Genomic DNA, 17,248 nt, shown 5'->3' with positions numbered 1-17,248 from the left:
ATTATTGATCCAAGATAAATTAGTGTTGAAATTTAAGTATAAATGTGTTTTCCTGATTTTAAAAGTATATATGTGAAATAAAGTTGCATCAGGCTTAGAGACCAGAATAAACCCAAGGGGAACAGAGACTTGGAAATGAATTAATTAGAGTTCAAGGGTGACTTGGGGAAGACATTTCGTGTAATTTTTATAAGGGGAGCCCAAAGCAGAAAAAAAAAAAAAAAAGAAAAAGATAAAGAAAAAGGTATTTTACTCCTTGATGAATCCTGGTGGCACCTGTGGCGTATTACTCTCCTTAAAGTAGGAAAGAATCCTTCTCTTTCCTTAATCTTTGCATAAGCCTTTAGAGTAATCCTCTGTAATAGATGTGATGGGACCACAGAATATTAAGAGACTTTTTATTCATTGGGCCAAAATTTATCTTTGTTTTTGACTCTCTTTTACAAGGTGCTGTTTTTGTTTCTTGGTTGGTTTTAGGTTTCATTTTCCCTTTATTGGCTGTAGTGCATGCTTTATTTCTGTATCAGCATGGAATTATTTTGGTTCTACCTTATCACTATCCGTTATTTTGGGAATTATAGGGATCATGGGGCAGTCAGCTGAGTGGCAGAGGATTATAGTTGATTTGAATAAAAATTTAGCACAGGTCCTGAACTGTTGCTGAGATCACGAATTTAGCCTGAAACTTCATTGCGTTAGGTCTTCTTTGTACAACATTCTGTGTGTGTCTGTCCTGCCCTTGGACCTGCTGTGTATCCATCTGGGGCTTAGGACCAGGAACTAGATTTCTGACTATACTTGAGGACAAAAAATGACTTACTGGATAACGTAGAATTAAATTGGAAGGTAGATTTTGCTCAAAGAAGTGCTTTCTTTACGATGACTTGTTTTCTGTCAGAAGAGTTCTTATTTCTTTAATGATGGATGAAAAACTTATTAGCTTATGTGGAGGTCTTTGCAGTAGCTATTGGGTTCAGATATTCAGCAGGACAGGGTATTGTATTAGACTACAAGATGCAGTTTTTGTTGCTTAAACATTTTCTTGGTTGGATGTCAGCAGAAACTAGAATATTCAAAGCCTACTATCTCCCTGCCCCATCTACCCTGGAAAAGATAGTGGGTATAGAGGCAGAATGGACAGGAATAGGGTAGATGATATAGGTTCGTACTGGGACGTTAAGAAAAATAATGCAGTTGGAAGTGTAACTATAACTCTTCTATAACTCTTACCTATAACTCTTCTGCTCCTACCTAAAGTCCACCTCAGTTTTGGAATGTTGGTGGATGATGGGTCATTTTAAAGTCTAGAAATCTTGGAAGAATCTAAAGCACATTAGGTTTCTTAGAACTCAATTTTATCTGAAATTTAGGAATTCCTTTTAGTAACCCTTTCGATATCTTTTGGGCTGAGCTGTGCTCCTTTCATTATCCTTGGTCATTCTTGGTCATCATCACCAAGTGTTTAATGACAGACGGATCCCAGTGATACCACGGAAAAGCTTCTAGAGATAGAAGTATGTTACATGTCCGGGGTCAGAAGCAAAATGGAAATCCATGGTGTTTCTCAGTACCCCAAATTAAATCTGGGTTAGTTCCAGCAGGGACAGCGTTCTTCCCTCTTTCTCCTTTCCTCCCTTCCAGCCCTGTTGGGAAGGATTGAAAGATGACACAGTAGGGTACTATTCCTTTGATAGCTAGGCTGCTGTTAGGTCTTTACAGGGTGTCAGTTTTCTTCCAAATAACCAAGGAGGGACTCTAGTATGACAAGGCCCTCGGCCTTTACTGTGCTTTCTGATATGACTTGCTAGTCTTGGGGAACACAAGAACAAAAGAATGATGATGAGGGAACAGAAACAAAGAGAAGATGTGGATACTTGGGTTCAGCTGGGAACATGAGACCATATATATGATATATATAGAAGAAAGGAGAAAAGAAAGAGTATGATGTAAATGTATGGAAAAGGCCCCAAAGAGTTCAAATTAATTTAAATAGAAAGGAATATGGAGCCCAGTGGCCCCAAATTTCCCTCCTAGCTACCCCACTTTTTACCTCTGTGATCTTGGACGACCCCACTGTAGTTAACTAAGCCTCATGTCGCTCACCTGTGAAATGAGGATAATACCTACCTGGTACGGTTCTTTAGTAGTCTGGAGAAAAGCAGGTCAAGTTCTCAGAATGTTGCTTAGTAAATTCCATGACAATTTTTTCTAATGCTTTTAATGTGCTAGGGGTAGGGGACTAATGGATAAAAGTAACATTATGGTCTAGTTAAGTGTATTTTGAAACTCATTTACTATTTATAATGCATATATGGGTAGCCCTTTTACCCTATTTATGACCTATTCACAGATATTAATTCTTGTAATGACATTATCTCTGCTCATATGTGAAGATACATTTTTGGATGCTAATGCTGTTAGTGTATTATTTTACCTTTATTTAAGAATCTCGAGACGCCAGTTTCCAACGTTTGATGCAGAGCTGAATATCTCTGATGATCCAACATTCCCTGTCTCAATACAAGATAAATCATTTATTTTTGTTAGACTCCCAGAAGAAGATGCCAGTTCTCAGTTCTCAAAAAGTAATCATCACTCTTGTAAGTATAAACTTTTATGTTATATAGGATTAAATATTTCAGTTTTGTAATATAGTTATTAAATGACTAGTTATAATTTTATTTGATGGTAAAGATAAATATTGCTAGCAAAACGTTAGGCACTGAAAATAAATAAACTAATTAATTAATCATCAAAAGCAGATGACTTTAGAATTTTGTAAAGAAGTAAGCTCTTGACACATGCATACTCAGGGCTTAGTAAATATTTGTTGAGTAAATAGGTGGATGTAGATGATTAGTTTAAAATAAAGCGAAGCCCTAAGTAATCCAGGTTCATTCAGGAGAAAGCATGTCTTAATGAATGAAGCTTTTCTTCTCCAGCAAATACTGTAAAGGTACAGTATTTGCTGGAAAAGTACAACATTTGCTGGAAAAGTAAATACTACGTTTGTTGTTTTGAGTACATCTGTGAAACAAAGTAATGGCTGTCAAACTCTTGCCAAGCTGAGTTCCTAACAGTTCTGTTTCTAGTAAAGTGGACAAGCATCACTTCTAATTGTGGGTGTTAGGATGACAGCGTGGCAGGGCTGAGGAAGTGCACGGGATAGGGAATCTTCTGCCTTATGTGTACGACCCATGTCACATCACTCTACTATTTGTAAAATGGGAGTCATAGTGACAGTGCGTGGGGGACAGTTGTGAAGGTTGAGGGCGTTCGTAGGTTTTGAGGAACTATATGAATGTTAGTTTTTTGTGAATAATAGGTATTAAATTATCTGCTCCAAATGAATTTATTTAAATTGAATTTATTTATTTATTTAAACAATTTGATCTTTATATTATAAACTTAACTTAGCAAGCTTTTTTAAATTGTATAGTGGTTTACTCAGAATTGAATTAGTGAAAATTTAAATGATTTTTATTGAGGATTTATTGTAGTTGCCACAGTTCTTCAAGGTATATCCTTCCTCCTTAGCAGCGTTCACTCTGCATGTGAAATTGACCTTCAGCTTTATCTGTAAGCCTGTCCTCCTTTGTGTGTCCCCATCTCAGTTCCTGTGGGTTAGTGTTCATTCACATGTTACATTATTCTTTTTTTAAATGAGCTCATGTAATAATAGGATTCTATAAATGCCTTTTTGGCTTTTTTTTTATTATTATAGAAATCGTTTATATTCCTTAACAAAAGTCAAGTGATACGGAAGTGTTTGAAGTAAAAATTATTTCCTTTAATCATCCCCTGTCCTCTTCCCCTGAATCAACCCCATAAAGGTCACGTCTATAGGAAGAGCTTGGAGTTTCTCTTTTTAAACCGTATTATATCCATACACAGACATATATTAGTTTTACATAATTTGGTTTATAAGCTGTGTATTGTTTTTTGACTTGTTTTTTTTTTTTTTTTCTGCGGTACGCGGGCCTCTCACTGTTGTGGCCTCTCCCGTTGCGGAGCACAGGCTCCGGACGCGCAGGCTCAGCGGCCGTGGCTCATGGGCCCAGCCGCTCTGCGGCATGTGGGATCTTCCCGGACCTGGGCATGAACCCGCGTCGCCTGCATTGGCAGGCGGACTCTCAACCACTGCACCACCAGGGAAGCCCTGACTTGTTTTTTATTATACATGTTGTGAGTAATTTATAGATAATGTTTATTCTCTCCACAGCTTACTTAGTTCATAGTAGGTATTAGTACAGATGAAGAAAATGAGACTAAGATGGTTAAGAAGCTGGCTTTCTTTGCCACTCCATTTAGATCTACCTAAAATATGTTTAGTTTTATTTCTGGTACCCATTCTTTACATTAACGAGAATGTACTTAAAAAAAAAAGTTGTTTCAGAATGGTAGTGGAGCTTAGCTGGAGCTGTTTTCTATCTTAATTGCAAACTTCAGCTGGAAAATGAGCCTCTTCTTTAAGAGACTTGAATAAATTACTCCTTAGAGAGGCATATAGTATTTTTTCGTTAATAATTAAGTGTTATTCCTTAATACTTAAGTAATAAGTGTTTCTTAATAAATTACTCAGTTATTCCCATTATTGAAAGGTACAAAGGCCTAAGACAGGCTTCGTAGCTGGGCTAGAATTCCAGAGATGTTAAAATATGAGAGGAAAATGCGTATCTTAGAAACAATGAAGTACAGCGTATGTATTGATCTGGGAGATGTAGAGAGAGTGAACAAAGCAAGGAGCAGAACAGCGTGATCCTGTACGTGTGAAAGAAACCAGTGTTTTGTGAGACCTTTGGCAAGCGGGGCTTGGCTGGCGGTGAGCTGAGTCTTGGACTTTTTTTAATGATAATCCTTCCTTCATCTGAAAAATGAAGGGCTCAGCGAGCAACTGATTCAGTCTTCCTAGAGCAGGGATCAGGGCTTTTTCATTCCCTTGTGATTTATCTGCTACGAGGGACCCAAAAGCCTGGAATGTTTTTACCCCAATTTTTATTTCTTCTGCCTCTCCTGAGAAATGTTCCCCAATTTGTAACATTGCTGAGAGAGGTTAGAGGAAGGCTGCTTCTCAGTGCTCTGCAAAGGACAAGCTGTAAGTGGACATTATCACTGTCAACAATCTGAGCTCTAAAAGAGGGAGGCTGGTCACACTACCCCACTGGAAAATTTCTTTTACTTCCAAGAGCCTCAGTTTCAGGTTGTAACAAGGATGTAATCAGTGGTGCTAATTAAACTACTTAATAGCTGGTAGGGTCTGGTCACTCTTGGAATGGATGCCCTTCCTGTGTCAGGGTTAACCTTTTAGTTGCTGAATCATGGGGACATCTGGGGGCTCTGGAGGAAGGAAAGACATGGCTGGGGTGGGAGGGAGGGCACTGTGGTGTTTGGGGAGTGGCTACTTTCTAGTTAAAACAGAAACATCTCCATATGTTATACTGGTATGTAAAAGCTAAATGTCGGCCCTGTATGTAATAATACATACATCATGTGAGTATTGTGAAGATTAAAGATGAAATCACATACGCAAAGCATATAGATTCTCAAATTATAACTCATGACCACTAGTACCACCAGAACTTAAGACAGAAAGAAGTCTTACGTTAGTAGTTGTGTTACATATTTTGTCCTCTTGCTCATACTTTAAATTCAGCATTGACAAACCATCAGTAAATATGCAGTGGTGATATTACGAATTAGGAGCTGTCCTGGCTAGTGACTGAGGATAGAGCGTCTGGAACCGTCACCTTCATTCTCTTTTCTCTTGCTCCTGGCTGATGAAACAAATGAGGTTGATGCTCCCATGGTGAACTTGTATCCCATTTGGTGAGATGTTTTCCTGGACCCCTTAGCAGGAATTCTGAAGTAGTTTCTCCATTGAAACAATGTTATAATTTAGTGCTTTGCTGTGTTAACTTTTTTCTCTTGAATTATCAGATTTATATTCTGCAGTTAGTACTTTACTCAAAGAAAAGGACCTAGAAGATGCAAAGACATCACAATTTATTGCATTTAGAAGGTAAAGCATTTACAAAATTTTGGTGTTTTTAATGAAGCTTTTAAATCTCATACCTTATGAATCTAGGTGCTGTTGGAATGGGAGACTGGTAGTTCATCACTGTGAATTCTCTCTCTTGTTTTGAGGTATTTCTTGGGTACGTCCAGCAGAAGGCAGTTTCTAAAGAGGGCTCTTTCTTTTTATTGGCCACACCTTGCAGCTTGTGGGATCTTAGTTCCCTGACTAGGGATCGAACCCAGGCCCTTGGCAGTGAGAATGCTGAGTCCTAACAACTGGACTGCCAGGGAATTCCCTGAAGAGGTGCTCTTTCTACCAAATATTATATTTGGTAACTCATAGGAAATCTGAGTGGAAGAAAGGGTTAAGATCAAAATTACAAAATACTTTTCCTGGAGAAAGTCCTAGAAACTTTTTTTTTTTAAAAGATTTATTTATTTATTTTTATTTTATTTTTGGCTGTGTCGGGTCTTAGTTGCGGCGTGCGGGCTGTTCGTTGTGGTGCGTGGGCTTCTCTCTAGTTGTGGCGTGTGGGTTTCCTCTCTCTAGTTGTGGTGCGCAGGCTCCAGAGCACGTGGGCTCTGTAGTTTATGGTACGCGGGCTCTAGTTGAGGCGAGTGAGCTCAGTAGTTGTGGCACGTGGGCTTAGTTGCCCCGTGGCATGTGGGATCTTAGTTCCCCTACCAGGGTTTGAGCCTATGTCCCCTGCATTGCAAGGCAGATTCTTTACCACTGGACCACCAGGGAAGTCCCAGTCCTGGAAACTTTTGATAAAATCCAGTATCTCATAATTGTTGGTAACAGAAATCCACACAAAAAAGGTTCCATTAAGGTGACCCTTGTATTTTTCTGTGTTTCAGGCAGGACTGTGACGTGATCAACACCTGCTGTTGCAAGCACTACACGGGCCGTCTAATCAAGTAAGGACAGTGCTTCCTGGATTCGCCATACTTTTGTTTGTTTTGACATTTATCACTGTAGCCGCATATTTTAAAATCTTTTTTCTCCTTTGTGAAGTCAAATGATATCTTCAATTAAATATAATATATATCCTTAGGAATTGACTATTTGGTAATCAGGGTAATAAGAAAAATAAAGAATAAAATTGTCCCTGTGGTTTCCTACCTCTAGCTTCTCCAAGATGAGTGTGGAGAATTCAGGGCAATTTTTCAAATTAGAATGTGTGTGGAATGTGTACAAGAACCTTAGCAATAGGGTGCCTACAGAGAGCACCTTAGGTGGACTTTTATCAGGGAAAAAGGAGCATGGAAAAGCCACTCTATTCACACGTAGGACAGACTAACTCACTTCTCTGGCATTTATCAATACCTACTTTTTATTAAGTGCAGAGAACCCAGAGAAGTGTAAATTACAAGAGGAGCTCCCTGTTTATTGAGGAAAGACAAAAAAAACCATGATAGGTAGCCCAACAAAGGGTTGAAAAGCATAAGTTTGGGGCCATCCAGTCTGGGTCAGAGTAACTGTGATCTTGGGCAGGTAATTTCACCTTTCTATGTATGTAAAAGAGGACACTTACCCAGAATTTCCCTCATAAAGTTGTAGTAAGGATGTAATGAAATATACCTAAAGCACTTATCACGGTAACTGGTATTATCACCAGCACTTATTTGATTTGCTGCTATTATTCTGATAATATAATTATTACAATAGCAATATGTGTAAGTGCTGTAAGACTTGAATTGGGGTAGTGATTAGAGAGATTGGAGAGGAGAGGATGAATTTAAAAGGTAGAGTCAATAAGATTTTTGGTAACTTTTGTAATATAAAGGCAAAGAGAGACATCAGCCTTTATGCCAAGATTTCTAACTTTGAAAAAATTCGACTGGGAAATGTCACTGAGTTTGAGGTGCTGCAGAAAGTGTAGATAGACCACAACTGAGGGAGCCTGATTTCTTGTTGATCTTTGGAGAACAAAAGTGATGTAAAGAGACTGTGGAAATAATTTTGAGAACTGGATCAGATCTGAGTAAGAGTCAATGCTTAAAGAAAATGAAATTGAGGTTTTCCCAACTCTGATGCTGTATTATTATTTTCTAACCCAGAAACCATCAGAATAGACTTGAATTTGGAGTTGGTGATAAAATTTGTTGTACCAGGAATGCGTATCTCTCGGACTTACTCCCTGAAAATACCTTCAACAGCCAACAAAATAATGAACTAAAGGCCGGTGGCGAAGACTTTAATGGTACTCCTCATGGTTTTGCTAAAAATAAGCATGACTTTGAAAGTGGTATTCGACTCTGCAATGGAGAAGTATTTTTCATAACAGAGGTAAATGATAACAGAAAAATAGTACCTTTTTACCTATGAGGGATAGATTTAGTTTTCTTTTATTGCCCGAGGATTGATTCAGAATTTAATCATATCAGAGCTGGCATTCTTCTTCTATAATTTTTTGTTAAGGATTTTTGCATCTGTGTCCATGAGGGATCTTGGTTTGTAGTTTTCTAGTGATAATCTTGTCTGGTTTTGGTGTCTGACTAATGCTGGCCTCATAAAGTGAGTTGGGAAGTGTTCCTTTCTCTTACATGTTCTGGAAGACCTTGTGAAGAAACATTTTTAATAAGTTTGAAGTGCTTGAGTAACAAAAACAAGGGACGAGTGACACACTTATATTTTACAAAGCATCACTTGCTTGGTTGCTGTGTAAATGTAGGAACTATAGAAGTGGTCACCTTGAATTTGTCCTCATTGTATAAATACACTTTTAAACTTACAAGTTTATTCTTTAAAATCTGTGAGGAAAAGTAAACTCTTTGCAAAAAATACATGCAGACTTACATAGTCAGTGCAAGAAGTGAAATGTATAGTCTTCAAAATAAGAAAGACAACACAGACTGTTCTCCAAAGAGTCAAATTAAGGTTAAATTTCAAGCACCAAAAACTTCCATTTGTGGTTATTAAAATATTTGGGTGTGTCTGTATTCAGTTGATGCTCAAGCATAGATTTTAAGCTTTTTGAAATTCTTAACAATTCTACATGCTATTTTATTTATAAGGTGCTTGCATTTTATGTTCAACCCCAAAACAGACCTTTACAGTGTACATATTTGAAAACATACAAAACAGTTATTTGTTTTGATGACAGGATAAAACTGATATAACTTTTGGAAAGAAAAGATTTTTGACCATTAATAATATGGCTGGCTTCGAAGTAACTGTGGATTTTGGGAAACTAATGCAATATTGTAACATAAAACATGCATGGGCAAGAACTATTCACACTTTTCAGGTAAGAATGGACTTTTATAAAGCAATTTAAATAGCTTGCCAAGATAGAGTATCTTGCATTATTTTCTTCCTAAGTTTTGTTGCTTTTATTATTTTTTTAATTAGGAAACAAAATACACGAAAGTACAGAAACTACTGTACAGACACTAATGTTTTGCACTCTCTGCTTCAGAGCTGTCTTTATTTTCTGGATCTAAGACATAGTTAAAGCCTCATCCTGCAGGCCTTCCCGTGTCTCCCAGGAAAAGAGCGGTCAGGACCAGAATAACTGAATTTCCCTCTTGCTTCCGTCTCCAGTGTCACTTGGCATGGCACTCTTACTGATCTTGCCTTTATTTAAAATTTTGATATTTTGTTCATTGTGGATCTTTTTTGCTCTAAATTTTAACTTTTAAATTATTTTCTTAAATTGAAATATAGTTGACTTACAATGTTTCAGGTGTACACAAAAGTGATGCAGTTATACGTGTAAATATATATGGATATATATTTTCAGATTCTTTTCCATTATTGGTTATTACAAGATATTGAATATATCAGTAGTGCCCTGTGCGATATAGAAGGTCCTTGTTGTTTATTTTATATATAGTAGAGTGTATCTGTTAATTCAAAATCCCTAATTTATCCCTCCCCACCCCTTCCTTTCCCCCTTTGGTAACCATAAGTTTGTTTTCTATGTCTGTGAGACTGTTTCTGTTTTGTAAATAAGTTCATTTGTATCATTTTTTTTAGATTCCACATGTAAGTGATATCATATACTTGTCTTTCTCTGACTCACTTCACTTAGTATGGTAATTTCTAGGTCCATCCATGTTGCTGCAAAGGCATTATTTCATTCCTTTTTCTTTTTTTTTTTTTTGGCCGCATCGTGCAGCTTGTGGGATCTTAGTTACCTGACTAAGGATTGAACCCAGGCCCGACAGTGAAAGCACCGAGTCCTAACCACTGGACCGCCAGGGAATTCCCTATTTCATTCTTTTTTATGGCTGAGTAGTATTCCGTTTGTGTGTGTGTGTGTGTGTGTGTGTGTGTGTGTGTGTGTATTATATATATATAATACACACACACACACACACACACACACACACACCACGTCTTCCTTATCCTTTCATGTGTCGATTCACATTTAGGTTGTTTCCATGTCTTGGCTATTGTAAGTAGTGCTGCTGTGAACATTGGGGTGCATGTATCTTTTCAAATTAGAGTTTTCTCTGGATAGATGCCCAGGAGTGGGATTGCTGGATCATATGGTAATTCTATTTTTAGTTTTTTTTTTTTAATTTTTAAAAAATGCAAGTAACTTTATTTTTTGTCCATGCTGTGTGGCTTATGGGATCTCAGTTCCCTGACCAGGGATTGAACCCACACCCTCAGCAGTGAACGTGCAAGTCCTAACCACTGAACCGCCAGGGAATTCCCTATTTTTAGTTTTTTGAGGAACTTCCATACTGTTCTCTATAGTGGCTGCACCAATTTACATTCCCACCAACAGTGTAGGAGGGTTCCCTTTTCTCCACACCCTCTCCAGCATTTATTGTTTGTAGACTTTTTGATGATGGCCATTCTGACTGGTGTGAGGTGATACCTCATTGTAGTTCTGATTTGCATTTCTCTAATAATTAGTAATGTTGAGCATCTTTTCATGCGCCTGTTGGCCATCTGTATGTCTTTGGAGAAATGTCTGTTTAGGTTTTCTGCTCATTTTTGATTGGGTTGTTTGTTTTTTTGATAATTGAGCTGTATGAGCTGTTTGTGTATTTTGGAAATTAATCCCTTGTCAGTTGCATTGTTTGCAAATATTTTTTCCCAGTCCATAGGTTGTCTTTTCATTTTGTTTATCCTTTCCTTTGCTGTGCAAAAGCTTTTAAGTTTAATGAGGTCCCATTTGCTTATTTTTGCTTTTTTTTCCATTGCTCTAGGAGATGGATCCCCAAAAATATTGCTGTGATTTATGTCAAAGAGTGTTCTGCCTATGTTTTCATCCAGGAGTTTTAAAATATCTGGTCTTATATTTAGCTCTTTAATCTGTTTTGAGTTTATTTTTGTATATGGTGTTAGAGAATGTTCTAATTTCGTTCTTTTACATGTAGCTGTCCAGTTTTCCCAGCACCACTTATTGAAGAGACTGTCTTTTCTCCATTGTATATTCTTGCCTCTGTTGTCATAGATTAATTGACCATAAGTGCATGGGTTTATTTCTGGGCTTTCTATCTTATTGGATTGATCTGTGTCTTTTTTTGTGCCAGTACCATACTGTTTTGATGACTGTAGCTTTGTAGTATAGTCTGAAGTCAGGGAGCATGATTCCTTCCGTTCCATTCTTCTTTCTCAAACTTGTTTTGGCTATTTTGGGTTTTTGTGTTTCTATACGAATTAAAAAATTTTTTGTTCCAGTTCTGTGAAAAATGTCACAAATGTCAAATTACCAAATGCTGGTAATTTGATAGGGATTACATTGACTCTGTAGATTGCCTTGGGTAATATGGTCATTTTAACAATATTGATTCAATCCAAGAACATGGTATATTTTTCCATCTGTTTGTGTCGTCTTCAATTTCTCTCATCAGTGTCTTACAGTTTTTGGAGTACAGGTGTTCTGCCTCCTTTTTGGTCCTAGGTATTTTATTCTTTCTGAAGTGGTTATAAATGGAATTGTTTCCTAATTTCTCTTTCTGATAGTTTACTGTTAGTGTATAGAAATGTAACAGATTTCCATATATTAATTTTGTGTCCTGCAGCTTTACTGAATTCATTGATGAGTTCTAGTAGCTTTCTGGTGGCATCTTTAGGATTTTCTATGTATACTGTCATGTCATTTGCAAATAATAACAGTCTTACTTTTTCCTTTTCAATTTGGATTGCTTTTATTTGTTTTTCTTCTCTGATGCTGTGGCTAGGACTTCCAAAACTATGTTTAATAAAAGTGGCGAGGGTGGGTATCCTTGTCTTGTTCCTGATCTTAGAGGGAATGCTTTCAGCTTTTCACCGTTGAGTATGATGTTAACTTTGTGTTTGTCATATATGGCCTTTATTATGTTGAGTTATGTTCCCTTTGTGCCCACTTTCTGGAGAGTTTTTTATTTTTTTAAATTTATTTATCTTGATTGCTGAGTTTCTTGGTGTCCTCTTAAGTTTTGTACCCAAAGCAACTGGCTCATTTGCCCTCCCCTCATCCCAGGCCTTCCCACCCTCCTCAGAGGTGATTTCTGACTTGAATTTGTCTGTTCATATAGAAACAAGGTAACCAAGTTTTACATAAATGGTATTGTATTGATTATATATATTTTTACAACTTCTTTTTTATTTATTTAACCAACTTTATTGGGGTATAATTTACAAACACATTTTAATTACAAAGTGGGATGGGTTTTGATAAATGTATCCCCTTCCTCTACCCTTGTGAGGTAATTACTTTTGATTTGGGAATAATTTTAGATTTATGGAAGAGTTGGGAAGTTAGTACAGAGAGTTCCCGTGTACCCTTCACCCAGCCCTCCCTAATATTAGCATCTTATATAACTATGGTATATTTGTCAAAACTAAGAAACTACTATTGGTACAGTACTATTAACTAAAAAATACACTTTATTTTGATTTCACCAGTTTGTCCATTAATGTCCTTTTTCTGTTCTAGAATCTTATTCTGGACACCACATTGCATTTGCTGCAACTTGCTTTTCAACTTTATTTTAATATTTTTTAATTCTCACAAGTTATTTGTGGCTCTGTTATTTATCTCATTGTTTTGAACTCCTCTCTCTGCCATTGTGTTGTTTTGGTGACAAGGCTGCATCCACTTTCTTTCTTTTTTAATATAAATTTATTTTATTTATTTATTTTTGGCTGCGTTGGGTCTTTGTTGCTGTGTGTGGGCTTCCTCTAGTTGCGATGAGCGGGGGCTACTCTTCATTGCAGTGCATGGGCTTCTCATTGTGGTGGCTTCTCTTGTTGCGGAGCACAGGCTCTAGGAGTGCAGGCTTCAGTAGTTGTGGCTCACAGGCTCACTAGTTGTGGCGCACGGGCTTAGTTGCTCCGCGGCATGTGGGAACCTCCCAGACCAGGGCTTGAACCTGTGTCCCCTGCATTGGCAGGTGGATTCTTAACCACTGCACCACCAGGGAAGCCCCCACTTTCATTTTTATGTAGAAAATTTTATAGGTTAGACTATATCCTCTAATAGTAGGCAAACATTAATTAGCATAGGGTTTTTTTTTCCAAAGTGGATGGTGTTTTATTTATTAACTTACCCCACCTCAGTTCCAGAAAGAATTTGAAATGGCTTACAAAAAGTGCCCACAGTTGAGCATGATTTTTTTAAAATATAAAGAAATGCATGTCAGGGACTTCCCTGGTGGTGCAGTGGTTAAGAATCCGCCTGCCAATGCAGGGGACACTGGTGTTTGAGCCCTGGTCTGGGAAGATCCCACATGTCGCAGAGCAACTAAGCCCGTGCACCACAGCTACTGAGCCTGTGCTCTAGGTGCCACAAGCCACAACTACTGAGCCCACGTGGCACAACTACTGAAGACTGCACGCCTAGAGCCCATGCCCCGTAACAAGAGAAGCCACCACAATGAGAAGCCCGCGCACCACAATGAAAAGTAGCCCCCACTCACTGCAACTAGGGAAAGCCCTTGTGCAGCAATGAAGACCCAACGCAGCCAAAAATAAATAAATTAATTTAAAAAGAAAAATGCATGTCAAGTGGAAAATAAAGTTAAACATGATAAAAGGATTACTGCCAAGAGTGGATTGAATGCTGATGTGCATACTGTCCTATTTGCGTGTTAATGTAGACTGCAGATTCAGCTTTTAAGTTCCCTTAAGGCCAAGTTCCCAAAGCGAAGAGAGAAGCAGTCAGTTGACTCTGTCTACTAGGTTAAAGTAAATGAACAAACAAACAGTTGTTGAGAAGGGCAAATATTCCTAGCTGTGAGATCTGGGAGAAATTTCTCCCATGGATTTTTATGATGGGGACTCTGGAATTCTGGAAACTCATACTCTTCAATTTTGGGAAATTTTCTTAAATAATTTCATTATCTCATCCTCAGATTTCTCTGTTTTTTCTTTCTAGAACTTCTACTGTATGGATATTGGACCTCCAGAACTGGTTACCTGAATTTCTTATCAGCTCTCCTATTTTCCAGCTCATTAATGTTTTGCTCTATTGATTTCTTCAGATTTATAATCCAGTTTTTCTGTTGCATTTCTAGACAAATAAGTAGTGAAGGGTTTTTATTACTACTGGGTGGAGATTGGAGTAGATATCTTGCAATGTTCTTTTCATTGAATCTGGCTCTTATTTCATGGTTGAAATAATGTCTCTTACCTCTGAGAACATTTGTGATTGTTGTCTTCTATCAGTATAGTTTGTTCTTCAAGTTCGGTTGAGCTCAACAAAAATGTATTGAGCCAGACTCTCTTCTCTGTGCTTGGTAATAGGTCAGTCCATGAAATAGTCAATGATACTTGACATTATGAGGATTATATTTGGTAAGGAAGAGGATAGAGACAGATGTAATTGAAAAAAATAAGTAAACTATGTATTATGTGAGAAGGTGGTAAATGCTATGGAAAAGGGGTGGGGGTGAGGTGCAGTTGTAATTTTAAATAGGTGTCAGGGTAGGCCTCACTGACAAGGTGGCATCTGAGCAAAGGTTTGAAGGAGGTCATGAAGTTAAACCATGTGAATATCTGGAACAAGAGCATTCTAGGTAGAGAGAATAGCCAAGGCCAAAGTTCTAAGGTGGGAGAGGCTGTCCAGCAGGTTTGAGAAACAGGAACAGCAAGGAGGCCAGTGTGGGAGAGTGACAGGAGATGAGGTTAGAGGAGTGATGTGGGCCAGGTCACCTCCTGGGGCCTTCTAGGACTGTGTTATCCAATATGGTAGGCAAATCTGGTCCACCACCTGTTTTGGTAGATACATTTTTATTGGAACCCAGTCCCACATTCATTTACATACTGGTTGTGGCTTCCCTTGCACTACAAAGGAAGAACAGAGTGGTTGCCATAGAGACCATCCGGCCTACAAAGCTTAAAATACTGATGCTTTGACCCTTCACAGAAAAAGTTTTTTGACCCCCACTCTAAGGTCCATATAGACTTTCAGATTCTAGGTCCACAAACTCATGAAGGGCATTAATGGTTTGTGTCTATTCGTACCAGTTGTTGAGTTTTAGAACAAATTTACAGAAGTAAATAAATAAAACTTGCCTCCTTTAAGAAGTTTGACAGTTCTTAATGATTTGAGGAAGATTTAAGGACATGGGCAAATGATTAATAGCAGGTTGTGAGGTGAAGGTAGGTGCCCATGTCCCGCTTTCGGAGGACAGCTTTGGCTGACAGTCTAATTTTTATCCTCATTCACTCCATGAGACAACTGATAAAGAACAGTGAGCAAGACAGATGTGGCCCTGCCTTCACAGAGCTTACAGTCCAGTGAGGAGTACAGTTAAGAAGGCAGTTGGTGACAGTCCAGTCAGGTAAAAATACTGTGATAGAGGAAGTACAGGGCGCTGGAAAGTACACGGATCAGGCAGCTAATCCGGAAGTAGGCCAGTTGGAGGCCAGGGACTGGGGAGCACAGGCAGGATCACAAGCAAGTTCTTTGTGCTTGAGGGAGCCTGGCTCATGGGAAGGAAGGGGGAAAGGAAGGAGGGGAAAGGCCAAGGCTGGCTCTTGAAGGGCTGTAGGAGCCATATTAAGGAGTTAGGACTTTTTTTTTTGAGAGCCTGGGAGCCATTAATGGGTTTTAAGCAGAATCTGATGTGACTAGATTTGCATTTGACAAATAGCACTGTGGCTGCTATCTGTGAGGACAGTGTATTGCAGTAAATGTGGGTACAGGGAGACTGATTATGAGGCTATTAGATTTTTCTCAGTGATATTTAATTGATGATTAAGAACTCAGTTAAGTTTAGGTAGACGTTTACCTGTTTACAAAAATACAGTGTAAAGTATAAAGTCCATGGGGGCATGGGGGGATGGTGCTGTATATCTAGCTAATGTGTTTAACATTTGTAGAATTAAGTATCATTTACATTCATTTCTGAGATTCGGCAGCATTGGAAGGAAGTATTTATCAAACTTTTATAATCTGAAGTGTTGGTTTAAACTCTCTGTGTCCAGCAAGGTAGAAGTGCTTGGTATGTGCAAGGTTTTGTTTTTAGTGCAGATGTGTATTTTCTACGTGCCTCGTCTTGTTGTTTGTCTCCCCACAATTCCTCTTTCAGGCAGAGGAATGTGGGAGCGTTGGGAGAGAGAATGGCTCCAACCCCTTCTTAGTTTATATTGGCACTGAAAATACAGGGACTAAGAATAACCACAATTTGTTATTGTTTTCTTGAAATTGTTTTCTCACAGTTACACTGTGACATTGGGCATTTTTCTTGCCTGTAGTATAGTTCTTGGTTTGTTACACCCAAGAAACAAAGGTTCGTCATTCTCTTTTGTCTTATCTTGATAAGAGTAATAAATGGTTCAACACTGGAAAAATACGGAAAGTAGGAAAAAAAAGTCATCCATAGGCCCTCTGTTTGGAAACAGACTGGTTAAATTTTTGGTAGGATTCCCTTCTTGCTTTGTCATTTACTTTGTTTTTGTTACATCTTTATGTGCACTTCGTATTTTTGATCAGAGTAATTTTATTTTGTGTTACATGGTTGTGATCTTTTTTTTATATATATGTATCAAGTTTTTAAAATTTTGTTGTATTTTAAAGCATATCTGATGTTTGTAACATATATAGATACATGATATAGAAAAATAAATATATGCATATATATATTTATCTATTTCCTATTATTAGATATTTCAGGTGTCTGTTTTTTGTTATGTAAGTAACAGTGGAGTAAGACATCTATACATAAAGCCCATACAGCCGTTTCAAATTCTTTTATTAAGGGAGATTTAGCACTGCGTGAAGTTTAAAGTTTATTGCTGGGTTTCTACATGCCAGTTTTGGATCTATGACACCCACAC

The 17,248-nt window shown here is 37.9% G+C and overlaps 1 protein-coding gene across 2 annotated transcripts in view; it reads left to right on the top strand.

Annotated features, from left to right (window-relative positions):
* The window catches only part of HELB (DNA helicase B), a 52,991-nt gene that overhangs the window by 18,256 nt on the left and 17,487 nt on the right, over positions 1-17,248 (top strand). For both annotated transcript variants that reach the window (XM_073788410.1, XM_019918700.3), the window contains exons 7-11: positions 2,446-2,600; positions 5,938-6,019; positions 6,877-6,936; positions 8,080-8,308; positions 9,126-9,269. In XM_073788410.1, the coding sequence (XP_073644511.1) occupies positions 2,446-2,600; positions 5,938-6,019; positions 6,877-6,936; positions 8,080-8,308; positions 9,126-9,269 (670 nt within the window). The remainder of the gene's footprint in view (positions 1-2,445; positions 2,601-5,937; positions 6,020-6,876; positions 6,937-8,079; positions 8,309-9,125; positions 9,270-17,248) is intronic.

Source organism: Tursiops truncatus, chromosome 11 (assembly GCF_011762595.2).
Source record: "Tursiops truncatus isolate mTurTru1 chromosome 11, mTurTru1.mat.Y, whole genome shotgun sequence".
NCBI lineage: Eukaryota > Metazoa > Chordata > Mammalia > Artiodactyla > Delphinidae > Tursiops > Tursiops truncatus.
The sequence above is the reverse complement of the archived record's forward strand: the minus strand, read 5'-3'. Positions and strand labels throughout refer to the sequence as shown.